The 22927-nt window shown below is 40.9% G+C and overlaps 1 protein-coding gene across 1 annotated transcript; it reads left to right on the top strand.

Moving 5' to 3' along the window:
• Window positions 1–331: 331 nt before the first annotated feature.
• Window positions 332–22289, top strand: LOC121871952 (beta-1,4-galactosyltransferase 4-like). The gene is made up of 7 exons (XM_042374573.1): window positions 332–613; window positions 12852–13454; window positions 13930–14084; window positions 14155–14236; window positions 16726–16909; window positions 17474–17704; window positions 18081–22289. Exons 2-7 carry the CDS (start codon window positions 13157–13159, stop codon window positions 18265–18267), a joined length of 1137 nt encoding a protein of 378 aa, XP_042230507.1. The 5' UTR covers window positions 332–613; window positions 12852–13156; the 3' UTR covers window positions 18268–22289.
• The last annotated feature ends 638 nt before the right edge of the window (window positions 22290–22927 follow it).

The raw sequence follows: 22927 nt of genomic DNA, 5'->3' as shown, positions 1-22927 counted from the left end.
AAGGGTCGTAACAATATTTTCGCTCCCAGGCATTGATGTGGGTCATAAAATGACCTGTGACCGGGTGGGCTAATGCCCGTAAAAAATACAGAAATATACGCACACAAACACATACAAACACAAACACATACAAACATAGACACATACACACAGTAACAAAAAGGAGTGTATAGTATGTACTTAACAGACAGTGAATAACCTCAGTGGTGTGCGGTTAACCTATCATTTGTTGCTCACGGGTGGTGGAATGGTGGAGTGACTCGCTAGGCTCCTCCTTCTTGCACGTGGCGACGGCAAAGTGTCGTCTTCTTGGCCCAGTTGTGCGTCAACAGCTGTGGTGTGCTGGTGTGTTACCCTCCTCAGCCTTCCCTTTCGGTATAACGCCATTACTCCTGCATAAATAGAATGCCACTTTCGTCTAATGTAGCTCCATTAAAATCATCATTGCAGGCAGAAAAAGAGTGAAAGTTTGTCCGGTTCCTGTTGATTGTTCTCCCTGGCACCTTTTGTTATGGATACACCATAGTTAACTTATGGTTCAGTTTCCTGTGGCGGTCAGTGACATTGTTGGACAAGTACCGGGGAGTGTCGCTGCTATCTGCCTCTTGTTCAGGTGAGTTAAACAGAAAGAGTGAGAGTGAGTGACAATAATCAACCAAGACCACTTGGAAGTTACCGTACACTGTATACATATTCATAATAATATTAATTAGTAAAGCATTAATAGTAATTAATACAACTACTAGTACAGTACTACCGCTATTCCCGCTGCTATTACTATTATTAATGTAACTGATACTACCACTACTACTACAGGTTATATGTGTAATTGTCAGGTTAATACTGTATCGCTTTTTCTCACAAATTGTCAACTGTTTTATTCATTCTTTTCTCCTCGCCATACTTTTGTCATTATAAAACTAAGGTAACACATTTAAGTTTTAGTGGGATAAGCCCACCCGGGCACAGGTAACTGACCCATATTGGGGCGGGGGTCGAAAAAATGAACCATAAATAAATACAGATGAGGAAAAAATAAAAATAAATCAAGAGTGAGAAACGATATATATGTTGTGTTGTCAAAGTGAAAGACCCTGCAATTGTGTGTAAATGAGGCAGAAAATCAATCAAATCAGCAACCCGGGACTTGGTCATAAATTTTGTGATGTTTATTATGGCAGCAGGGTCTACCATTAAAAGACAACACATTATGCTTCTTATAATTTTCCCAGGCGGTAGTGCCAAACTCTGTAATTATAGGATATGTTCATATATTCATCATTATTCTATCCTCCATAATAGAGTCAAACAGTCAGTACAGTATTTTCATAAATGTTTTTACGTGTTCTACGAATATGCAGTCCGGAACTCACTGATGAGGAATTTGTCTATAATATTGGACTGAACTTAAAGTACCCTAGATATTTTATAGACAAATGCCTTAACATGGCTAAGAAATCTTATTATAGAACTGATCTACATCTCCTCATGACAATAAAAATCTCCTAGTTTTATTATTTAACCAAAAAATATCTCAAGTTCCTCTGCAACTGAAAATCTGGAACGTAAATGTAAGTTTCAGTAATTCTTGCAATGAAAAGAAAATCCTAATTGAGAATTCTTCAAGCAATGCAGGCGGTTGCATCTACTGTCCAAAGTTCCGTGCAAAGAGTGCAATATGTTCTTTACACAGACACAGTGACCATATCTTTCATGACGTCACAGCTGATCTGATCCTTGAATTTTCTGTTCACACAATGATCTGACCTGCCCAGGTGCGTGCTCCGGCCCCAGTGACGTCACAGCTGACGTCTATTCTCACAATGAGCTGATCTGAACCTCAAACATTACCACATCTGTCTTCCTGACTCCTCAGCCCCATGTGTTGTTGCCTGACCGACAGCATCTTTGAAAATCTTAAAATGTGTCGATACTTTTAACTTGTTAAACAATGCTTCTCTGTGATTTATGACTATAGTAATTACTGTTTATATGTTATCATGTACTGTATAATTTATTTAGTAGATTTTTTGCATTACTGATATCATTTCAGTATGATTAAAATATATGACGACGAATAATGAATAAAATAGTGAATAAATGAATAATACATTTGAATGAATGATGATGAATAACAAATAGAATAGAATTTATATAGATAAATTATTACCAAAACACAACCCTTTTTTTTTTAGTGTATAGGGGGCGTCAATAATCAGCTCAAAATATAGTCAACTTATCTCATACCTTAAATCAACTTAGAATAACATTTGTATTTCCATCAACATGCAAGATAATACAGCATATATTATAAGTAATGGTGCAATAGATTCTTGTAATCGTGTAGCCTTAAAAAGTCTTTAGTTCTGTTTAATTTTTTGACGCTTGGCTGACTTGAATATGGTGGACAGTTGATGAAGGGACTTGATCTCGCTCTCCTTTTCTGTTTATATTGATCTTGTCATTAACTACTCCTAACACGGCCGAAATATCCGAAAGGGAAAGAGGGCCAAAAACCCCAACAATCAACCCAACCTAAAGTCCTAAGTCTGTACTCACCCCTGAAGATGCGAAATACTCGGAAGCGCTTGGGAACTACGTGTTTTTCTTTTATCCTGTGGTTATCAGCATATACTAGGCTCACGCGCACCTACTGGGATTTATTTATGTAATGTTAGGCTAAATAAGAGCGTTAACATCCATGCATTCTCTTATTTTTTTTTTTACTTATGCCTGAACACAGATCATGCAGAATTGTAGATCATCATAATACATATAAATGAATAGCCTCATAATCAAGCAAGCTTAACCTAATCTAACCTAACCTAGCCTAGCCCCAACTGACCTACTTTATTTGGTTATCTTATGATGATAAACGACGTCTCAAATGAAACAGCATATTTTACCATTATGTTGTAGCAATAAAAACAAACAGTTATACCTATTTGGCAAAAGCTTCCGTTTTTTTAAGCTTATTCAGTGATTATCCATATTTAGCATGACCACACACACACACACACACACACATTTGGATAAGAAGATACGGAGACGAGACTGTTATACAGCTTCCTCATATACGAGTACTTCTTTACCGTTATCTTGTCTTGTCATGAAAAAGTCCATCCCTCAAGAACTAAAGTGTTATGATGTCTTCTGAGTCTGCACCATCATCCTCTGACTGTGAATAAACTGGCTCTCTAAGTCGGCATTCTATTTTAAATCTTCCTAAGTCGGCATTCTATTTTAAATCTCCTCCCCCTCCCCCCGAAAAAAATGGGAGCCTTCCCTTTTCTGAAAATATAATAAGTAGTCATAAATATTTCCGAGTTCACCGTGTTATGGAATTTTGGATCCATTTTCAATGAATACTTTTTTTTTCTGGGTTTGCATTTGTCTGTGTTTTGTTTATTTTTTGTTTCAGAATGAAGATAGGCTCTCTCTCTCTCTCTCTCTCTCTCTTCGTCAACGATACCGGGGAAAAGTATAATAAGTGACAGGGGTAAACACTTGTTCCTGATCATTACAACAGAGCTCGCGTGTCAGAATTCACTCATGATGTACAGTATAGTTACTCGAATGTCACGTTGTGTTTACAGTGGAGACAGACATTGAGGAAGATCGTCGGAGAGGCGCAAGTGTAACAGGTTAGGTTAAGGGTAAATAGGAGCTTAAAGCAGAATTAAACCCTGGGTGTATCTGGTCATGTCCGTTTTCCACCCGTGTTATAGATTGGTCCCACTTCCATATGTAGGTCATCTCGACGCCTGAGTTACCCACATAATATGTAGATGACCCACATAATTTTTCTTTTTGAGGAGCGTCAGCACAATCTGTTGACGAGTTAGAAATTAAATAGAAGTCGTTTGGTAGTCAGGTGAATCTGTTAGTCATATTATGTTGTTTGTGGACCAGTAGCATCGTTATCTTTTTCACACACGCACACACACACACACACACACACACACACACACACACACACACACCATTTTCTACACCGGGAAATAGTCGTGTGAAATTTTATCCCCTGGTAAACTGTATGGTAGGATGTCAACCGTTCACCGAGGCCGTTACGCATCTGTTCGTTTGTCACGCCACCTTCTACACTTAAGAAGACTGTAAAAATAACAAAAACAAAAAAAGCTAACGGTAAAGTTTTTTCTCATTCTCTTGTTCCGTGGCGGCAACAACGGTCTCGTAGAAAAGACGCTCTATAAAACGGAGACTGACGGGTAATACATCACACGCTATAACACCCTTTATAACGTGACCCTGGAAGGTTAATAGTGGGCGGTTTTGTCTTTAGAGAAAACGATAGTATAGAGGAGTGGGAGGAGCGATGGTAGTGATGGGGAGGGGTAGTGATGGGGAGGGAGGTAGTGATGGGGAGGGGAAGTGTGATGGGGAGGTTCTTGATGATAGGTAGGGGTGATGATGATGGGGAGAGGTGGTGATGATGATGGAAGGGTGATGATGATGGGGGAGGGGTGGTGATGATGAGGAAGGGTGATGATGGTGGGGAGAGGTGATAATGGGAAGGGTGGTGATGATGGGGAGAGGTGGTGATGATGATGGAAGGGTGATGATGATGGGGAGGGGTGGTGATGATGAGGAAGGGTGGTGATGATGGGGAGGGGTGATGATGATGAGGAAGGGTGGTGATGATGGGGAGGGGTGATGATGGAGAGGTAATGGTGGGGAGAGGTGATAATGGGGAAGGGTGGTGATGGGGGGTTCCTTGATCCCATGGTGCCATTATGACATAAAATATGAAAGTCAGACTGTAATATAAACACTTGATACATGTATATTTGAATTAAAAAATAAATAATTTTTACCGAGTGTCACTGAGAGAGAGAGAGAGAGATAAATCTATTTACATATAAAACAACATTATCAGCTGGCACGTTAAATACAAGAGTTGCAGAATCATGTAACTATTATGTTTATCAGAGCATTAACTGAGAAGCGCCTGTCTCTGAGCCCCTTACAAGATAAACACTCAAGCTATCCTCTTCCTTCGCATATCTTCCCCTTCTTATTTCTCACCCCGCCCTTCTTCTTTATCCCCCTCTTCTCTTCTTCCTTCGCTACTCTTCCCCTCTCACTTCTCCCACTTGTCTTTTTCCCCTCGCCCTCGTTCCCCTCCCCCCTTCGCCCCTATCCTCTTCTCATCTTTCTCTTCCTCCCTTCCTCTCCTCCCCGTATCCCTCCTCCCCCTCCAATTTCCATCCCTCCCCTCTGTCCTCTCCATCCCTTCGCCCCATATTACTCCCCACCCCTCCTCTCTCTCTCCTTCACATTGCCAAGATGTTGAGAGGATGTCGATCGTTAAAGGGGAAATGTGTTGAATAGTTTTTAAGGTTTTATTATGTATTAATTGTGGCGTTATAATTATTTTGATGATTTTTGCGTTTCTTAATTTTTTTTTACTGCCCAGCATGAACTTCACAATCTAAAGAACGAATGGTTGAAAAACAAAGCATGTGAAACGCAAAAGCTTGCAGACCAACACAAGATGCGCAAATTTTTAAATTCCACCAAAACATTTTATGGGCCAATCACTCATGGCGCATCCCACCTCCGCCCATCCGATGGTAACCCCCTAATTAAAAACGAAGAAGACATCCTTCAGTGCTGGAAAGAGCATGGCCATTCGCTGCTCAATCGAAACACCGATGTGGATGTTCTGGCTACCCAGCAGGTCCCTCAGCATCCAGAGTTGACTCACCTCAGCTATCCTCCATCCCTGGATGAGGTAGCTACTGACATTAAACAGATAAAAGATAACAAAGCCTCAGGACCTGATGGAATCCCAGCCGAGGTGTATAAAGCAGGAGGACCTCTGCTTACCAGCCATCTCCAATCTCTCCTGAAGAATATATATGGGAAAAGGAGGAAATCTCCCAAGCTCTTAAAGACGCCTCCATCGTCAATATTTATAAGAACAATGAAGACCGGCCAGACTGTGGCAACTACCGAGGGATCTCGCTGCTGTTCGTAGCTGGCAAGATTATCGCCCGAGTCTTCCTAAACAGTCTTCTTCCTGAGGCGGAAAACTTCCTCTCAGAACCTCAATGTGGCTTTAGGCCTTCACGTGGCACTACTGACATGATCTTTGCTGCCCGACAGATACATGAAAAGTGCGGAGAACAGCGTCGTGACCTGTACATGGCCTTCATCAACCTAACTAAGGCCTTCGACTCGGTCAACAGGGAAGCCCTCTGGTGGATTCTCAGCCGTTTTGGCTGCCCACCAAAATTCATCACCATTGTGACGCAACTCCACGATGGCATGAACGGTAGTGTCCTGTACAATGACACTCAGTCTGAGTTCTTCCTCATCTAAACTGGGGTAAAAGAAGGACGTGTATTGGCACCAACTCTCTTTTCCATTTTCATGGCTGCCTTCCTTACTCGTGCCAGTGCCAGTTTAGCCGGCGGGTTGGACATCCAGTACCGGATGAAGGGTCTTTTCATCATAAGACGACTTCGGGCAGGAACAAAGATGTCGGCAGCTCCCATTACTGAACTTCAGTATGCAGATGACCTCACCCTCGTAGCTCACACTGAACACGAGATCCTGAAAACCTACACAGATGCGTATGCGCACTTCGGTTTTGAGGTGAATTTACGAAAGACTCAGATTTTCATTCAGCCTGTCCCTGGTTCAGCCACACCACCATCCATCCAGCTTAACAGTACTACCCTCTCTAATGTTACCCACTTTCAGTATCTCGGCTTCCACCTGTCCACCACCGGGGACATCGATGAAGAGATTCAACATCGGATCAAATGTGCATCTCAAGCCTTTGGCAGACTCCGTACACTTGTCTTCAGCTATAGGGAGCTGAAATTATCTACAAAGTTGCATGTGTCGAGCAGTGGTCCTCCCCGCCTTATTATATGGCAGTGAGACATGGGTCACACACAGGAGGCACTTCAAGGCACTTGAAAACTTTCACCAACGTAGTCTACGTTCCATCCTCCGAGTTCGCTGGGAAGACAAGAGAACAAATGCCAGTATTCTCTCTAACACCAACTGTAGGAGCATGGAGGCTACCATTATCCATGAACAACTACGTTGGACTGGCCATGTTACCCGCATGGACGACAGTAGACTGCCAAAGCAGCTACTGTACAGTCACCTAACGAACAGTAAACGTAACGCTGGCGGGCAACTGGAAAGGTATAAAGATAGTTTGAAGACAAATCTGAAAAAGTGCTAAATCGACCCCCTCACCTGGGAGACGATCACTCCACACCGTAACGCTTGGAAGAGCACCACCGGTGAAGGTGTCAATACTTTCGAGTTAGCCTGACTGCATTCCGAGGCAGACAAGCTCCAACGCCGGAAAGACACTTCCGCCGCCCCTTCCTCACGAGATGTAGCCCTCCACAGGTGCAACAACTGTGGACGACCCTGCCGGTCTCGAATCGGCCTCTTGAGTCACCTCAGAGCTCACCAAAGAAGGTGACTTCCTTAATAACTCATATCATTATATCCAAGCTGGATGATCGTCATACTCGATTCCGAGTGACAGCAAAGTAGTAGTAGCAGTAGTAGTAGTTGTAGTGTGTGTGCAGAATGATGAGAGGTACCATACAAAGGTTGCCGTGACTAACGTGTCAGTGTCAGTGATGAATTTTCTACTAAATTTTTGCCGTCTCAGGTTAATGACTGCTCACCTCCCTCAGTGAACTCATTATCAGGGGTGACGTGCAGGATGTTGGTTGATTCACGGGCGAGAGGAGAGGAGGAAGAGAATGATCATGCTACTACAAATATTACTACTACTACTACTACTACCACTTCTACTACTACTACTACAACTTTTTTTAAACGTGGCCTCCATCCTCCCCCTATAGCCACACCTTCACCGCCATTTTATTACCTTAAAATTAAATATCCTAATACATAAGTAGTTATCCTAGCTGTGTTGAGTTAGTTGAGCTACTACTACAACTACTACAACTACTAATACTACTTCTAATACTACTACTACTACTACTACTACTACTACTACTACTTTTTTTTTTAAACGTGGCCTCCAGCCTCCCCCAATAGCCACACCTTCGCCACCATTTATTTACCTTAATATTAAATATCCTAATACATAAGCAACTATCCTATCTGTGTTGAATTAGTTGAGCCGCAGATCCATGCGGCATTCGGTGACTGTAGCCTCATAGTCGATATCTGCAGCAGTTGACGGAGTAGGGGCAGAAGCTCTCGTTCCCCTGAGGCAGAGCAAAGCCGACCGAAGGAGAGAGAAGGACAGTCGACATCTCATCCAGGCTGTGACACAACTTCTGGGCTGCTGCTTCTGTTCGGAGATCAGCTCCGCGAGTCTGGCATAGAAACCTCTTGCACTTGGGCCCATCCCACCAGAGGTTGTGAACACTAGAGGAGTGAAGCTGCCTTGATCAACATTTTGAATTCTCTCCCCATATGCCCTTCTCTTGTCGTTCTCGTTCCTCCTATGCGCAGCATCGAGAGCTAGGTTACGGTGACAAACGGCCATGGGATCAAAAATCCTGATGTCGAAGAAAGCTCGCTGTCCCCGCGTCCAGAATCCTCGAGCACTGACGTCCACACGGGCTTCGTTAGATGTGTTTGAGGTCCTGTGTTGGAGGATCTCGCCATCCAGTGGAAGGAGGTTCGGTTCTACCATGACGTCCCGGCAGATTTCCTTCAACATATTTGCTGTGAGATCCCTTACCTCGTCATGCCTCATGCATATGAAGCCCCCCTTCTTGCAAACCATGGCGTGATCGCCATCATAGGAATAGCCACACACGCATTGGGAGGGCAAACCATCTACTGGCCAACCGTACCTTAGAGCAATGGCATCTGTAAATTCTTGTTTGTTAAGGCTGAAACCATTTGCCCTTATCGGTAACGTAGTTAACCAGTTCGAGGCGCCCACCTCCTGCGCTATAGCTACTTTTTTTGTCAAATTTTCTGGAACCTGCAGCAATAGTTGCTGCAACATGTCATTTTGGCAGTGCTGCCGATCTGTTGTAATGGATCTACGGATCTTATTAACTTCGCTGGTGTCCACTTCCCCTGTTGCATTCTGGGCTATTATGTGGTCAGTGAGGGCTGCCGTGAGCTTAAGTGAATTTTGATGTTCAGAGTCAGCAATCTCCTCTGGATTAGTTAGTCCCATCCCTCCCAGTCTTGGTGGAAGTGCAAGAAGTGTTCTTTCTACTAGGGTTAAGTCGTGGTGTTTCGCTAGTTTGGGAATGAACTTGACACTGATTGCTTCTTCCAAAGGGTGGAGGAGGGGTCGGATCTCAGGGATGGTACGCATCAGGTAGTTCCAACGATGCTTGACTCCATGTGTGAATGCTGCAAAGGCCGCATGTGGCTCTGTGTTAGCAATCTCCGATAGAGCATGGATTTCGCTCACCCACTCATTCACCTTTCCCCCTACGTACTGGGTCTTGAAGTCCATAGTGCCAATTACTGCGCCTAGATGTCTTTGGCCGTCCTACTACTACTACTACTACTACTACTAATAATAATAATAATAATAATAATAATAATAATAATGATAATAATAATAATAATAAAAATAGCAATAATAATAATAAAAAACAATAAATAGTACGATCAATGTGTACATCATCTTGCGCTCACCGCGACATCGGAAGACGGATTTGGGGAGGGGGAGGGACGATGTACTGAACATAATTTGTGAAAAATTATGAAAAAAAGTAACTACTTGCAGGGAGTGAGGAGGTAGAGGGAGTGAGGGAGCGGAGACCCGATAACAGAGGAAAGTGGGTTGGTGGTAAAAGTACAGTTATAATTTTAACATGAGTCATTTCCTCCAGAATGCACATGAATCGTCCACCCTAGATCGCCCTCATCTACCCTCCTTAACATGTCATCTACCCTCCTTAACATGTCATCTACCCTCCTTAACATGCCATCTACCCTCCTTAACATGTCATCTACCCTCCTTAACATGTCATCTACCCTCCTTAACATGTCATCTACCCTCCTTAACATGCCATCTACCCTCCTTAACATGTCATCTACCCTCCATAACATGTCATCTACCCTCCTCAACTCCACCACTGGGAGACAGAACGCATCACAGTGCTCGACGCCAGTGACCGTGTCTACAAAAGTATCTTAACCGCTATTCACCGCTCCCACACACTGTAACGGAGAGTATGGTTTCTGCTTCACCCGCCCACCCATCCCGCCGTCTCTACTCCAACAGGGTGCGCGGTTCAACACGATGGCTCAGGAGCGTGGAGTTGTTAGCTGGAAACGGTATATACTTTGCTCATACACACACACACACACACACATACATACACATGATAAACAACAACAATACCAACACAGACACACACACACACACACATACATACACACTACATCCTTGACCACCGAAGGGTCAAGACGTACCTGGCGCTCCTCTCGGAGCAGCCAGGTCAACTGTTAAGTTGGCCCATACCAACCCCCTCCCCTGAACCCTCCTCCCCACCGGAATATCAACAACTTCTCTCCAGAAGTTACTATTTCATTTAGGAAAGGAATGGAACCAGTGTTAAACAGAGGTGAACAGTGGTGAACAGTGCTTAAGTCAGTGAGAACAACTAAACAGTAACAGTCGTACCCAAGTTAACCTTCACACAGTGAGGTCCCAGATACCCAGTGATAACGGCCCGTGAGACCCAACAAAAACCAGTGATGTGTAATCCGTCTACGATAGGAAGGCCTGGGACCACACCTCACTCATATAACACCATCTGTGAGGGAATTACTACACCACGTCAGGTCCCTCATAACACCATCTGTGAGGGAGTTACTACACCACGTGAGGCCCCTCATAACACCACCTGTGAGGGAATTACTACACCACGTGAGGCCCCTCATAACACCATCTGTGAGGGAACTACTACACCACGTGAGGTCCTCTTACCATCTGTCCCAACACCATCTGTGAGGAATTACACCACGTGAGGCCCCTCATACACCATCTGAGGGAATATTACACCACGGGCCCCTCACACCATTCAGAGGGAATTACTACACCATCTGTGAGGCCCCTCATAACACCATCTGTGAGGGACTACACCACGTGAGGCCCTCATAACACCATCTGTGAGGTAATTACTACACCAGAGGTCCCTCAACACCATCTGTGAGGCACCCTCATAACACCATCTGTGAGGGAATTACTACACCACGTCAGGTCCCTCATAACACCATCTGTGAGGGAATTACTACACCACGTGAGGTCCCTCATAACACCATCTGCGAGGGAATTACTACACCACGTGAGGTCCCTCATAACACCATCTGTGAGGGAATTACTACACCACGTGAGGCCCCTCATAACACCATCTGCGAGGGAATTACTACACCACGCCAGGTCCCTCATAACACCATCTGAGGGAACTACTACACCACGTGAGTTCCTCCTAACACCATCTGGGAGGGAGTTACTACACTACGAGTTTGCTGTTCAACACCTACATTAATCTGTATGTTCACTGTATGTTCCTTTACCTTTCTCTAATGAAGGCTTTTGTTAAACCACCAATGTATGTAATAAGTCATTTATGTCCAATGTATATTTTCAGCCTTCGGGCTGCAGAATTTTTTCAATAAACCGTTAATTATTATTATTATTATTATTATTACGATAAACAACAACAATAACAACACAGACACACACACACACACACACTGCATTAATCACAGGAAGTCCAAAGTTAATAATGGATGCGATAACCTTGGAGCCACGAAGCTTACGTGTCAGAATTGAAGTTATAGATAAAATAACACCTTTACTCAGTCCCACTTCTCATCCTCACCTTTTTTGTTGTTACTGTTCCCGCCGTTCGCAGCAGGTGTGTGTGTGGGGGGGGGGGGGGATTTATGTACCTCAGTAGAATTTCGAACACTTTTATAGTAATGGCGACCCATAATCTCCTGGATGAATTATTAGCCCTTTTTATTTGTTGAATTATATGAACATTTTAATCATATAATAGAACCTAGTTACTGGATCTAAACCTCTTTTTAGATATGCGCGTAACCTCTGTGCACCAATACCGCTCCAGGAGGTTATTTTTAGGAATTAAGAAGCCATTCGGTGACCTTCTGTAACGACCCCAGCAGACACACTTACGAAGAGAAGAGGTACTAGACTCGAGAATAAATTACCTACTGCTCCACAGGCTTTTGGTGAACCCGTTTGTCCATGTGATAACAGGACCCAGCTAGTGCGTTACTTGTACGTCATCACACACATACATTAAATTTAAGTCGAGTTAACTGTTCTTATGAGCAATGAACTTTTGTTGATGAAATGTAATGTACATGTTGTTTATAGACGAGTCTTATTTTTCACTCTCTTCCGTAACTTAGGTCTTAGTAGTCACCTAAACACATTTTCTTATAAAAAACATTATAATCCTGATTGTTTTGTAATACCTGAAGGTTACGCAGTCTTAAGAATAACTGTTCTCTGTTGTACCAAGAGGTAAACTGGCGGCTTTCCTGTTTGTTAACACCAAATTACATATGATTTTCCACAAAACTGAATGAGGATAACTGACTACTTTGAGAAAAATATCATGATTGTATTTTCACTTTAAAAATATTGTTATTGTAGAAGAAAATAAAGGAAACCATGCGATTACAAATTCGTGTGTACCGAGAAATTATAAGATGATGAAACCTGAAAGCATTGCATGAGTGTTCTTAAAATACTTTTAAATATTAAGATTACGCAGAGAGAGAGAGATATATAGATTCGCCCCACGACCCACCTGTGTAAGATTAAAGAGAAAGGCTTTCCTGATATTTGCTTCTTTTTTCAGTCAAAACAGCGAGTACACCCATCAGACAAATTGAAAATTAATCTCCGTCAGGACATTACAGAAACACCACCGCTTTCAGGCCAGTACTGGCAATACCTGGGCCGTCAGGACAGTACTAGAACACCTCGGCCATCAGGACAGTACTAGAACACCTCGGCCATCAGGACAGTACTAGAACACATCGGCCATCAGGACAGTACTTGAACACCACCGCCTTCAGGACAGTGCCCTTATAATGGTCAGAAACTCTTCAGTGTAATAGTCCCTCACAGCCCATCACCATCTCTCTCTCTACATTAAGAGACATGTGGGGTGAGGGTCGAAGGTGGTGGAGATGTATGGGTGGTGGGCTTGGGGTGGGGTTGATGGTGGTGTGGGTGGTGCGTGTGTGCTTGATACTAACGATAACCTTGCTGATGCTGCTGGTGAGTCTACTACTGAAAAACAGAATCACCCTGCAGGAGGCAGACGCAAGCATCCCTGTCCAGGCCAACGTTTATGCCTTCAAAGAGGCATTGGAGGCAAGCGTTGGTGTAAGTGGAGACTCAGGAAAGTCTAGTGTCAAGGTGCTGCCTGGATGTCCTTCTACCCCACCACACTTGGGTGAGTATCATTTACTTATTTTGTTTTGCTATTGTTGACATATTGCACAATGACTAGAGAATACGTTGTACACAAACGATAGAAACCTTGTACATAGTTTTGATGTGTAGTGTGTATGGAGGTATATGAAAGTCAGTTCTTATTGGAGTGAGACATGGCGTCGACGAGAAGTGTCGCCAGCACTTGTTTTATATACCGGGATAACACTCACGTTTTGGAACTAATAGTGTTATATTAGCAGGAGGAAGCTAGTGTACAATGCATTAAAAAGGCGTAGCAGCAACCTACAAATACAAACTAAACAATATATAATTATCACAAACTATTTTATGAAATCCGACGCCACAAATGTTAATTCGTATTTATTAAAACCTCCTCTGTTTAATTTAATACCTTCACGTAATGCAACCTGTTTTTGTCTCTGTTTATTTGTAAGTGTTAATCTCGCTCTCACAAACACTTTCTTGGACTACAGTCGGGGAGGTGAAGGTGGAGGAGAGCGTGACGGTGAAGGAAGCTGAGGCTCGTCACGGCGCCAGTGTAAAGTATGGAGGCTTCTCCTGGCCTGAACACTGTGAGGCCCGCTGGAGTGTGGCTATCATCGTCCCATATAGAGACAGAGAGCATCAGGTCAGTTGTTGAAAGAGAGAGAGAGAGAGAGAGAGAGAGAGAGAGCACTAAAGCGTTGTATACTTCGCAGGTTGGTGCCTTCTTGAACCACATGCACCCATTCCTCCAACGACAACAACTCAACTACTCCATCTACTTCGTCGAACAGGACGGTAAATTTCTGTTTATTTATCTCTTTATTTCTCAAACTCTTGGGACCTTTTGTTGTCAGTCATTCTGGATATTACAGACTGGCTTATGACTTTTATGTTACTTCATGCAGTGGTGATTCTAGAGTTTTTTTTAGGGGGGGGGTGAGTCTTAAAAATTTTACAGATTGAATAGGTGAGTGAAGGAGCACCCAGGCACAAAGCTCTACCAGGGGAGGATGGGGCAGGACTGACTGAAAAACAATTGCAAAACAAATATGTTAAAATTACTCGCTTTTTAAATATAGACTTCATAAAATAATGTAATTCAGTGTAGATACAATTTTACGCTCCAGATCAATATTTCATTTATATCATATAAATATTGTCATAATAGTTATTTCAGTAATATTTTAATGTGTATTTTCTTATTTTTAAATGATACGTAGTGGATATTTTGCCGTGACCGGCTAAGTTCCTACTAACGCTATTTTACCGAGAGTGCGCTCTGGTTGTCTATGTGCTTTCTAGGAAGTTAGGTAAAGTTATGTAGGTTTCTTTGATTGGTGAGGTCAGGTTCTATTAGGTTCAAGTAATTATCGCCTCTTTTATAATAATAAGAACATCTGTGGAAAAATGAACAAAATCGAACAACTCCTTGTAGTTAAGTATGTATATAGTCTCTTTCTCTTTTACTTTTAATTTCCTTTTACTCTTATTCTTTCGCACCCCAGACCCCGTTGTGGGTCGATGACCTGTGCCTGGGAGGGCTATTCCCCGTAAAAAAAATAAATGCCAAATGCCGCCAGAGACACGGTCAGATATAGTTCTCGCTTTGTTCGCCGGTAATGGACTATTAGCCAACCAGAGTGCACTCACAGTAAAATAGCATGAGTAGAAACTTAGCCGGTCACGGCAAAATATCCACTGCCGTATATGAATAATTCATTGCAATAATATGTTCAGCACACACACAAAAGGCTTACAAACTATAATTTATGGTGAAAGCACCTTTTCTGTACTAATAAAACTTGTGATAACTTTGTAGAAATTAAGGGTTTCCGCGAGATCTCTCTCAATACTGACCAGGATAAGATCAGAGATGCACGATCTTCACCCAGGTTTACCTCAGGCTCAGAGAGCAATTTTTGTTTTTTATCATATTCACCACTTATCAGTTTACTAGCCGTTTGGACAGTTTATCCAGTGTTAATACAGGAAGAAACCGAGGACCGGGAAACCTGTGGTATTTGGCAGAGTCACACTGGATAACACCCTTCTCACGTGTGTCCGAGTCGAAGCTAGAACCCTTGACATATTGGTGAGAGTTACGTGCATACAAAATGGCAATACTGGGATAAGCTACATCTAGTCTCGTCCTCTTGAGGAAAAACACCACAACTGGCACAGTTACATCTTCTAATTCTTATCTAGATATTTTGCATGGCACCGGCACTTCAAGCACTCAAGAGCCCATAAATAAAAAAAGGTAAATGAAATAAACCTTCGCTTTGCCCGGATCTAAGCTGAGTGAGAGGTTTGATTGAAGCATTTTATTGAATCAATATTTATCTGTATATGCCTGTCTACAGAGACATAAGGAACTTATTATAGTTGTGTATATACTCGATTCGTTTTCTATCACCGGCTTAAACATTAATTCTCTCTTATTTAGTTAGGGGAAACACTAATAAAATAAAAAACTCCCATTAAGTTAGAATTCCTGATTCAAAATTTCTCGCATCACCTTCCAGTACTTACGAAGACACAAAATTAAATTTATAGGATAAAATAGACTACTCTTGTATTTAACGGGCAGCTATCAAACAGGGAGGTACTACCGCGTGGAAAGATAATGGAAGCATAATGTGGTGTCTAATGGTAGACCCTGCTGCCATAAGGCATCACGAAAATTGTGACCAAGTCCCAGGTTGCTGATCTGACTTTCTGTCTCATTTACACACAATTGCAGGGTCTCAATTGTTTCTCTTACTATTGACAACACAACGTACACACTGTACATCGTTTCTCACTATTGACTATTTTTTTAATTTTTGCATTTATGGCTATTATTATTATTATTATTATTATTATTATTATTATTATTATTATTATTATTATTATTATTATTATTATTATTATTATTATTATTATTATATTCCCCCGGCCATGAAATGGGTCAGTGACCTGTGCCCGGATGGGCAATTCCCAGTAAAAAAAAATCATAATAATAAAAAAATAAAATAAAAATGAAACGCTGTTCTTTACATTTGGCGAGTCTGGAAACTTCCTGAAGTACTGGTTTGTTACATTATATATTTTGTCGTTAGTAAAATGAACCAAAACTAACCTACCAAACATTGCATTTTTTGGGATCAATTTTTCTTTTCCATCAGTGTAGCATATCTGCTCTTTTACTCTTATTGCACTGCTTTATATATTATCTTTTTTACTCATTATCAGTCCCATTATTGTTCTTTTCCCCGCCTGTTTCACATCTCGCACTCATCCAGGCACGGAACTCTTCAACCGGGCCCGCCTGCTCAATGTGGGATTCTTGGAGTCCCATAAGGAGGGGCCCTGGGACTGCTATGCTTTCCACGACGTCGACATGTTGCCTGAGAATGACTATCATCTCTATCACTGTTCAGCCCAACCACGTCACCTGGCTGTCGCTACCTCCAACAACAAGTACCGGTGTGTGTGTGTGTGTGTGTTTTATACGAAGTGTTTGGTAAATACTATTCTTCAAATCATAAGATAAAATTGTGATAATTGCACTGCATCAACAAGTGAAATGTAGACTACTCAGGAAAAACATCCGTAAAACAGTATTGGACGAGAAAAACCCCACTGATAACAGATATCCTGTATAATAATGTGTAAATAACTTGTGACTCACTAAGTCATATAAGAGAACTACTTGACTGACTCAAGCCATTCAGACCCAGGTTTTCTATTTGTTATGAAATGTATTTGAGTGATATAAACCTTCTATCCTTATCTCTCTCTCACTGACTCGACTTTTCAGACCTTGATTCTCCTCTCTTAATTCCTCCTCCATTTCCTCTTCCTCTCGTGGTAGTTAATGTTATTACTACGTTGCAACAACTTAGGTCTTGAAGTACATAAGTAGATTAGAAATTACACTAGTCCATCAACATTTAAGAATTATGAAAGAAAGAACTCTCCGTCAACGTGGCTGTCAGTTTCCAGCAAACACACAAATTAACTTTGATCCACCTCTTTCATCCCAAGCAGCAGCTCCCACGGTATCCTCTACCATACTTACTACGGGGGCGCGTGTCTCATGGGGGAAGGACACATCAGGAAGGTGAATGGTTGGAGCAACATCTACTGGGGTTGGGGAGGTGAGGACGATGATATGTGGAGGCGTATAACCTTCGCTGACATGGCAGTCTGGAGGTATCCGGCTCATTTCGCCAAGTACAAGATGATCAAGCACAAACGTCAGATCGTGAATGAGGATAGGTAAGAGATTACAGAGGACAGGTTGCATGGCAGTGGTGGTTAGATATGAGAGAGTGACAGTGGGAGTGAAAGAGAGGATGAATAGGTGAGTAAAATTAAACGTGTGAGAGAGAGTTAATTATATGCACATAAAAAACAAAACCTAGAAATGGGTGAGATAAGAAAAAATGAACCATCAATCGATTTTCTTCTGTGCTAAAAACACCAACCCTCTAGTAATGCACTGCCATAATACCCTCTTTGTTTTGATCATTTCAGATATACAAGATATTTACAAAATCCAAGTAAAACGTTCTTTATATATTTTTTCTACATATACAATATATTCGGACATAAACTCACAAAAATTTCACTATTTTTTGTTTTCAATCTACAGGTACAAGATCCTCAAACGGAACACTGGAAGGTATCCGTATGATGGCCTGAAGAATCTTAACTACACCATAAAGACGGTCACGCGACACCCGCTCTACACCCACATCCTGGTTGACATCGGCTCCTCCAGCGCTCAGGACGACCCCACTAACAAGAAGTTCTCAGGTCACAACAACAAGAAAACGTGACCCTTGAGAATAGGTCGAGCGTTGATAATGTGACAGACACACCTACGCCAAATAATCGTTAAGTGGAATGATGTTACCAGGATGATAGAAAGGTTGTAATAAGTTTCAGATTCGTGACGTCTTTAGTCCAGGGGAAACCTCGGCAAGACAGAACATAAAGTAAACATAAGGAAAATACAACGGCATGAGTCTCAAATAACGTATCAAAATCGCTTTATTCGTTCGTGAAAAGTTGTGAAAAAATAATTCTGGCAGTGATATGTGATAATATTATTTATTAATCAGAAAATATTGCTCTTGATGAGATATATAAAACCTCAGACACATAAAGCCTCGATTTCTAGATCTTTTTTTCCTGTGTATCGGATTTCACATTTTCGCTGAGATAAATGTTAATTTATTTAAAGGATTCAATAATTCAGTTATTAGTAGGACTGTGTATTAACTTGCATCTGGTGTGTTGTGCTTTGGTATATGTTGATTTTTTCCTTCACTATTTACCTACATTCAGCAAAAAAAAAAACTTATATACCGGAAACATAACAAGCGGTAGAAGGGATATTTATGAACACATAACTAACAAGACTCTTGTATTTATAACACTTAAAAACAATGATATGTTTATTTGTTAACTTGACTATTAGTCGCACCAGAAGTTCTGTACAACACAATGTCACTGCCTCATTGAATGTACTCGCTGACGAAGACAATTTTATTTCCCTTCGATGGGCTGTATAAAATTATTTGTGTACATATCAAGGATTCAATGTATGTCACCTCTCTCTGTAACTGAATATTACAGTAATTGTTTCTACCAACGATGTTGGGTCGTTACTCTTAACAACCGGCAATTAAGAGCTTGACTACAGCTGACACCATCCACACATACCCTGGTAATACAGATAAAAATAACAGTAACAACACTGATGTTAGATATATGACAAACATTAAGATACAGTAAACATATTCACACAGCCAAGTCTCTTTGTTTTCTTGTTTCTTCCTACCGCCAGTCTCAATCTATCTTTTTGTCTCTTTAATTTCTTTTTCGTTTTGTCTGTTTTTCTATGTTCAATTCTATCATTTTCTATGTCTGCGTTTCTTTATATCTTCCAATGTCTCTAACCCTCACTGTCTGTCTGTATGTCTGTCTGTCACTCTATCATGCATCTCCGTGTTTGTCAACCTGGTAAAAAAAAAAACTAAATACACCCAATAATTTCCCAATCAGGAGAGTGTAAGACTCAGTCATAGGTTCTCCAGCTAGGAAAAAAAAGTGACGTTCTTTGGTGCTTCGTCGTTGTGGCAAAGAATCGTTCCATGATTACAGAGATTATAGCTGTTTGTTTACTCAGGTGAGACACATATACAGAAAATTGTGCCCACTCAGGTCTTGCAGTAATCTGGTTAAGTAATGCGTTAGCTGGCTTAAAGATGGTAAAGCGAGAGAGAGAGAGAGAGAGAGAGAGAGAGAGAGAGAGAGAGAGAGAGAGTTAAAAGCGTCTCCGTAGAAGGCGGCACATCACTCAGCGGAATTAATTATCCATTTTTCTATTTTTTCAAAGACACAAACTCTGCGTCAAAGATAATCGATACGAATTTCCTATGCATGTTAATATGTCTTTGATGTTTCTATTTTTGTTCCCTTTTTTCCCAGAAAAATTTAATTAAATAAAGTCGCAATCTACGACTCGCTAACCTAAGCTTATTCTCAAATGCATAGCCACTCAGTGCTCGTGACCTCTTTACTGTACCTGGAGCAATTTAGGTTAGGTTAGGTTAGGTTAGGTTAGGTTATGTATGAGGTTATTTGTTTATGTGTGATTGTTATGACCAGTCATAAGTTAAAAAGAAAACAACTAATCTTATCTAGCCTACTTTAGGTATAATTTAGCTGTCATATGGTGGTAAACGACGTCTTAATTAAATCAAAACAAATTCTACCATATACGATTTAATTTCCAATATATTGTAGTAATAAAGACACAAAGTTATCCCTATATGGCAAAAAACGACAGTTGATTTTTCAATGCTAATAATACAGATGAACCCACAAACTTTACAATTGGTAAAACTGTTGAATTTGTATGAGAACGGAAACAAGTTTTTCGACCTCGAATCTATCTGGCGCTTCTGATACCGAGAGAGAGAGAGAGAGAGAGAGAGAGAGAGAGAGAGAGAGAGAGAGTCACTTGTTAATGTTTTGCTTTGACCTAAATACGCCCACGAGCAGTGTCACACAATACAGGTATAACATTTATCAACTTTTATTTTCGACAGTTGAATTAGTAAATGGAATGTTTTGAAATCTAAATAATGAAGGAGAGAACTGAATAGGCTCTTTAAACTGTATATTGTGACACACAGCATTTGAAATTTAATTAGCACACACAAAGGTTTCACATGTGATTTTTCCAACCTGGTTTGGTATTCAGGGTAAGAGTAATGCCACATACAAATGCACAAAAAGGGAAAATATTGACAAATTAAAATAATCTCGCAAACTAATTATATTACATGTTTTAAATCGAGGAAAAAAACCCAGAACAGGTACACGCACAGTTACAAGTGCAGGTACAGGTACAGTTACATGTATAGGGGCATTTATTTATACCTATATAAGAACAGATATAGTTGTAACTACTGGTAAAAAAAAAATCAAGAAATGACACCATATATTATAGAGTTAAAATTAGTGTATCTTCTTGTATGACATCACCTCGCGCGTTTGTATATAATTACATCAAAATAGGAAGAGTTCAGTCGTGAATCATATAATTTTGGACAATTATAGGGATTAAAGGGAGGGGAAGCTGACATGAAACTGTGTGAGCAGATCAGGTATCAAACCACATTGGAAGTACTGTAATTATTTTTAGTACTTTATCTGTTATCCACAGTAATCTGTATGCTGATGTCAAATGGCTTATGGTGGTTTTGGGTTATGTAAGGCAATCAGTTGTAACACCAGGATTCCTGTTTCACATGATTATCTTGCATGAACTTAGGTGACCTGTGACTCTAGTGACCTCGATTGACCCTTATTAGCTTTGATGATCTCAAGTGAATGCGGAGTACACGAGATTCCCATTTAATTTGTAGTTCTCTGAGTTTTAATGAAATTTTCTTAAAAGTGGCGCCTTTACCCACCCGCCTCAGGTAGCAAGAGCTTCGAAATGTAAATATAAATATGAATAGTAATCGAGGAGAACGTGTGAGAGTCATTCAATTTCACGGCCCGGGATGTAGCTGGATTAGAACATCCTCAGCCAAATACTGGGCAGGAGTCACAACCGGGATCATGTTAGGATACACTGGGTCATACAAGCTAACACAAGGTCAAATGTGGTCACACTGGAGTACGTTAATATGTACTGTCTATGACAAGTTTCTGTCCATATACTTAACAAAAAATATCGTCGTCACCTGAGCTATATGTGGTGTTAATAGTGCCACTCTTTTATCTTTGTAATTCTACAGTTAATCATGCAAAAGTTGTAATAACATATCAAGTTTACCTTATTTTATTTGTAGGGAACCAGAAAAATAAAAATTTAGACATTAGCCTCTGCTGTTGGAGCGTTCCACCGCTGAACAGTAGCTGGATTAGCCTTTACTCCCCGGCGACATGATGTAAACAAACACCAGCCACTGGAGGCGCTCCAGTCGATCGATTACACTGAGGTAAGGGAGAGTGGTGCATCTTATTGTATGTACAGTAGTATCGTTGAAACTAGTGGGTGGTGCAATTTGTAAAGTATTTCTTTTATTCCCCCTATACCTATTTTATCTATATTATTACAGCTGATATGCGGTTATGGTCGAGGTCATCCCCAGTTTGTCAAAAAAAAAAATATTCAAATCGGACTTCCTATTGAGGAAATAATATGATATAAAAAATATAAACCATACAACGGCAATAACCATGCAAGTGATTTACCATTGTCCTAAATAGCAAATTAAAATTAATTACCGTTAAAAGCCACCGGTCTAGATGAACCCGAATAAAACTAAATAATTATTGTGTGTCAATTTTACTTTTCCCGTCGCATAGTTTCGTGAATTTATGATGATGAGAATTTCATAATCAACAAAAATTGAGTCTACGACTTTACCATCAATAGTTGAATGTGTTATTTCTAATGATGCCTTATACAAGGATATACTGTACTAAGAGAAATTTGATAGTGAATGTAAATAAGAGTATTAAAATGATGACAATAACCAGAGTACAGAAACATTTAGCTTGAATGGAGATAGAATGTAGGGAGGAGTATTTAAGTGGATTGAGAATGTATGGGAACAAAGAAAGGAGACCAAAATGAAGATGTACAGGGAGCTCTTGAGTCGACATTATTGTGAGCGTAAATCATGAAGTCTGGATTCAGGAGGAAAAAAATAAGAGGCGAAATAAATACGTGGATGAAAGTAATGTGTTGGGTTGAATATGAACAATAGAGCAATAAGCAGAAGATGAGGATGTGGGAGAAGCTTCAGGCAAAGAGGAAATCAGGATCAACTCAGGTGGTATGTATGGCGGTGGTGGAGTCAGGAGTTATGAGGTGAAAGAAGATTATTAGGGGTTGAAGAAAAAGTGGTGAAACTGAAATACAGTAGGAGTAGAAAGAATTTGGGCTCAACCAGATCGCTTCATCTTTCC

Source organism: Homarus americanus, unplaced genomic scaffold (genome assembly GCF_018991925.1).
Source record: "Homarus americanus isolate GMGI-L3 unplaced genomic scaffold, GMGI_Hamer_2.0 scaffold48416, whole genome shotgun sequence".
NCBI classification, from domain to species: domain Eukaryota; kingdom Metazoa; phylum Arthropoda; class Malacostraca; order Decapoda; family Nephropidae; genus Homarus; species Homarus americanus.
Note: the sequence above shows the minus strand (reverse complement) of the source record. Positions and strands in the feature narration are given on the sequence as shown.

Excerpts from the sequence above, each read along its gene's own strand:
- LOC121871952 (XM_042374573.1), top strand. The coding sequence starts at position 13,157 with ATGTGGGGTGAGGGTCGAAGGTGGTGGAGATGTATGGGTGGTGGGCTT. Across the intron at positions 13,455-13,929 it reads TTCTACCCCACCACACTTGG|TCGGGGAGGTGAAGGTGGAG; the intron begins GTGAGTATCATT and ends CTTGGACTACAG. Across the intron at positions 17,705-18,080 it reads CAGATCGTGAATGAGGATAG|GTACAAGATCCTCAAACGGA; the intron begins GTAAGAGATTAC and ends TTCAATCTACAG.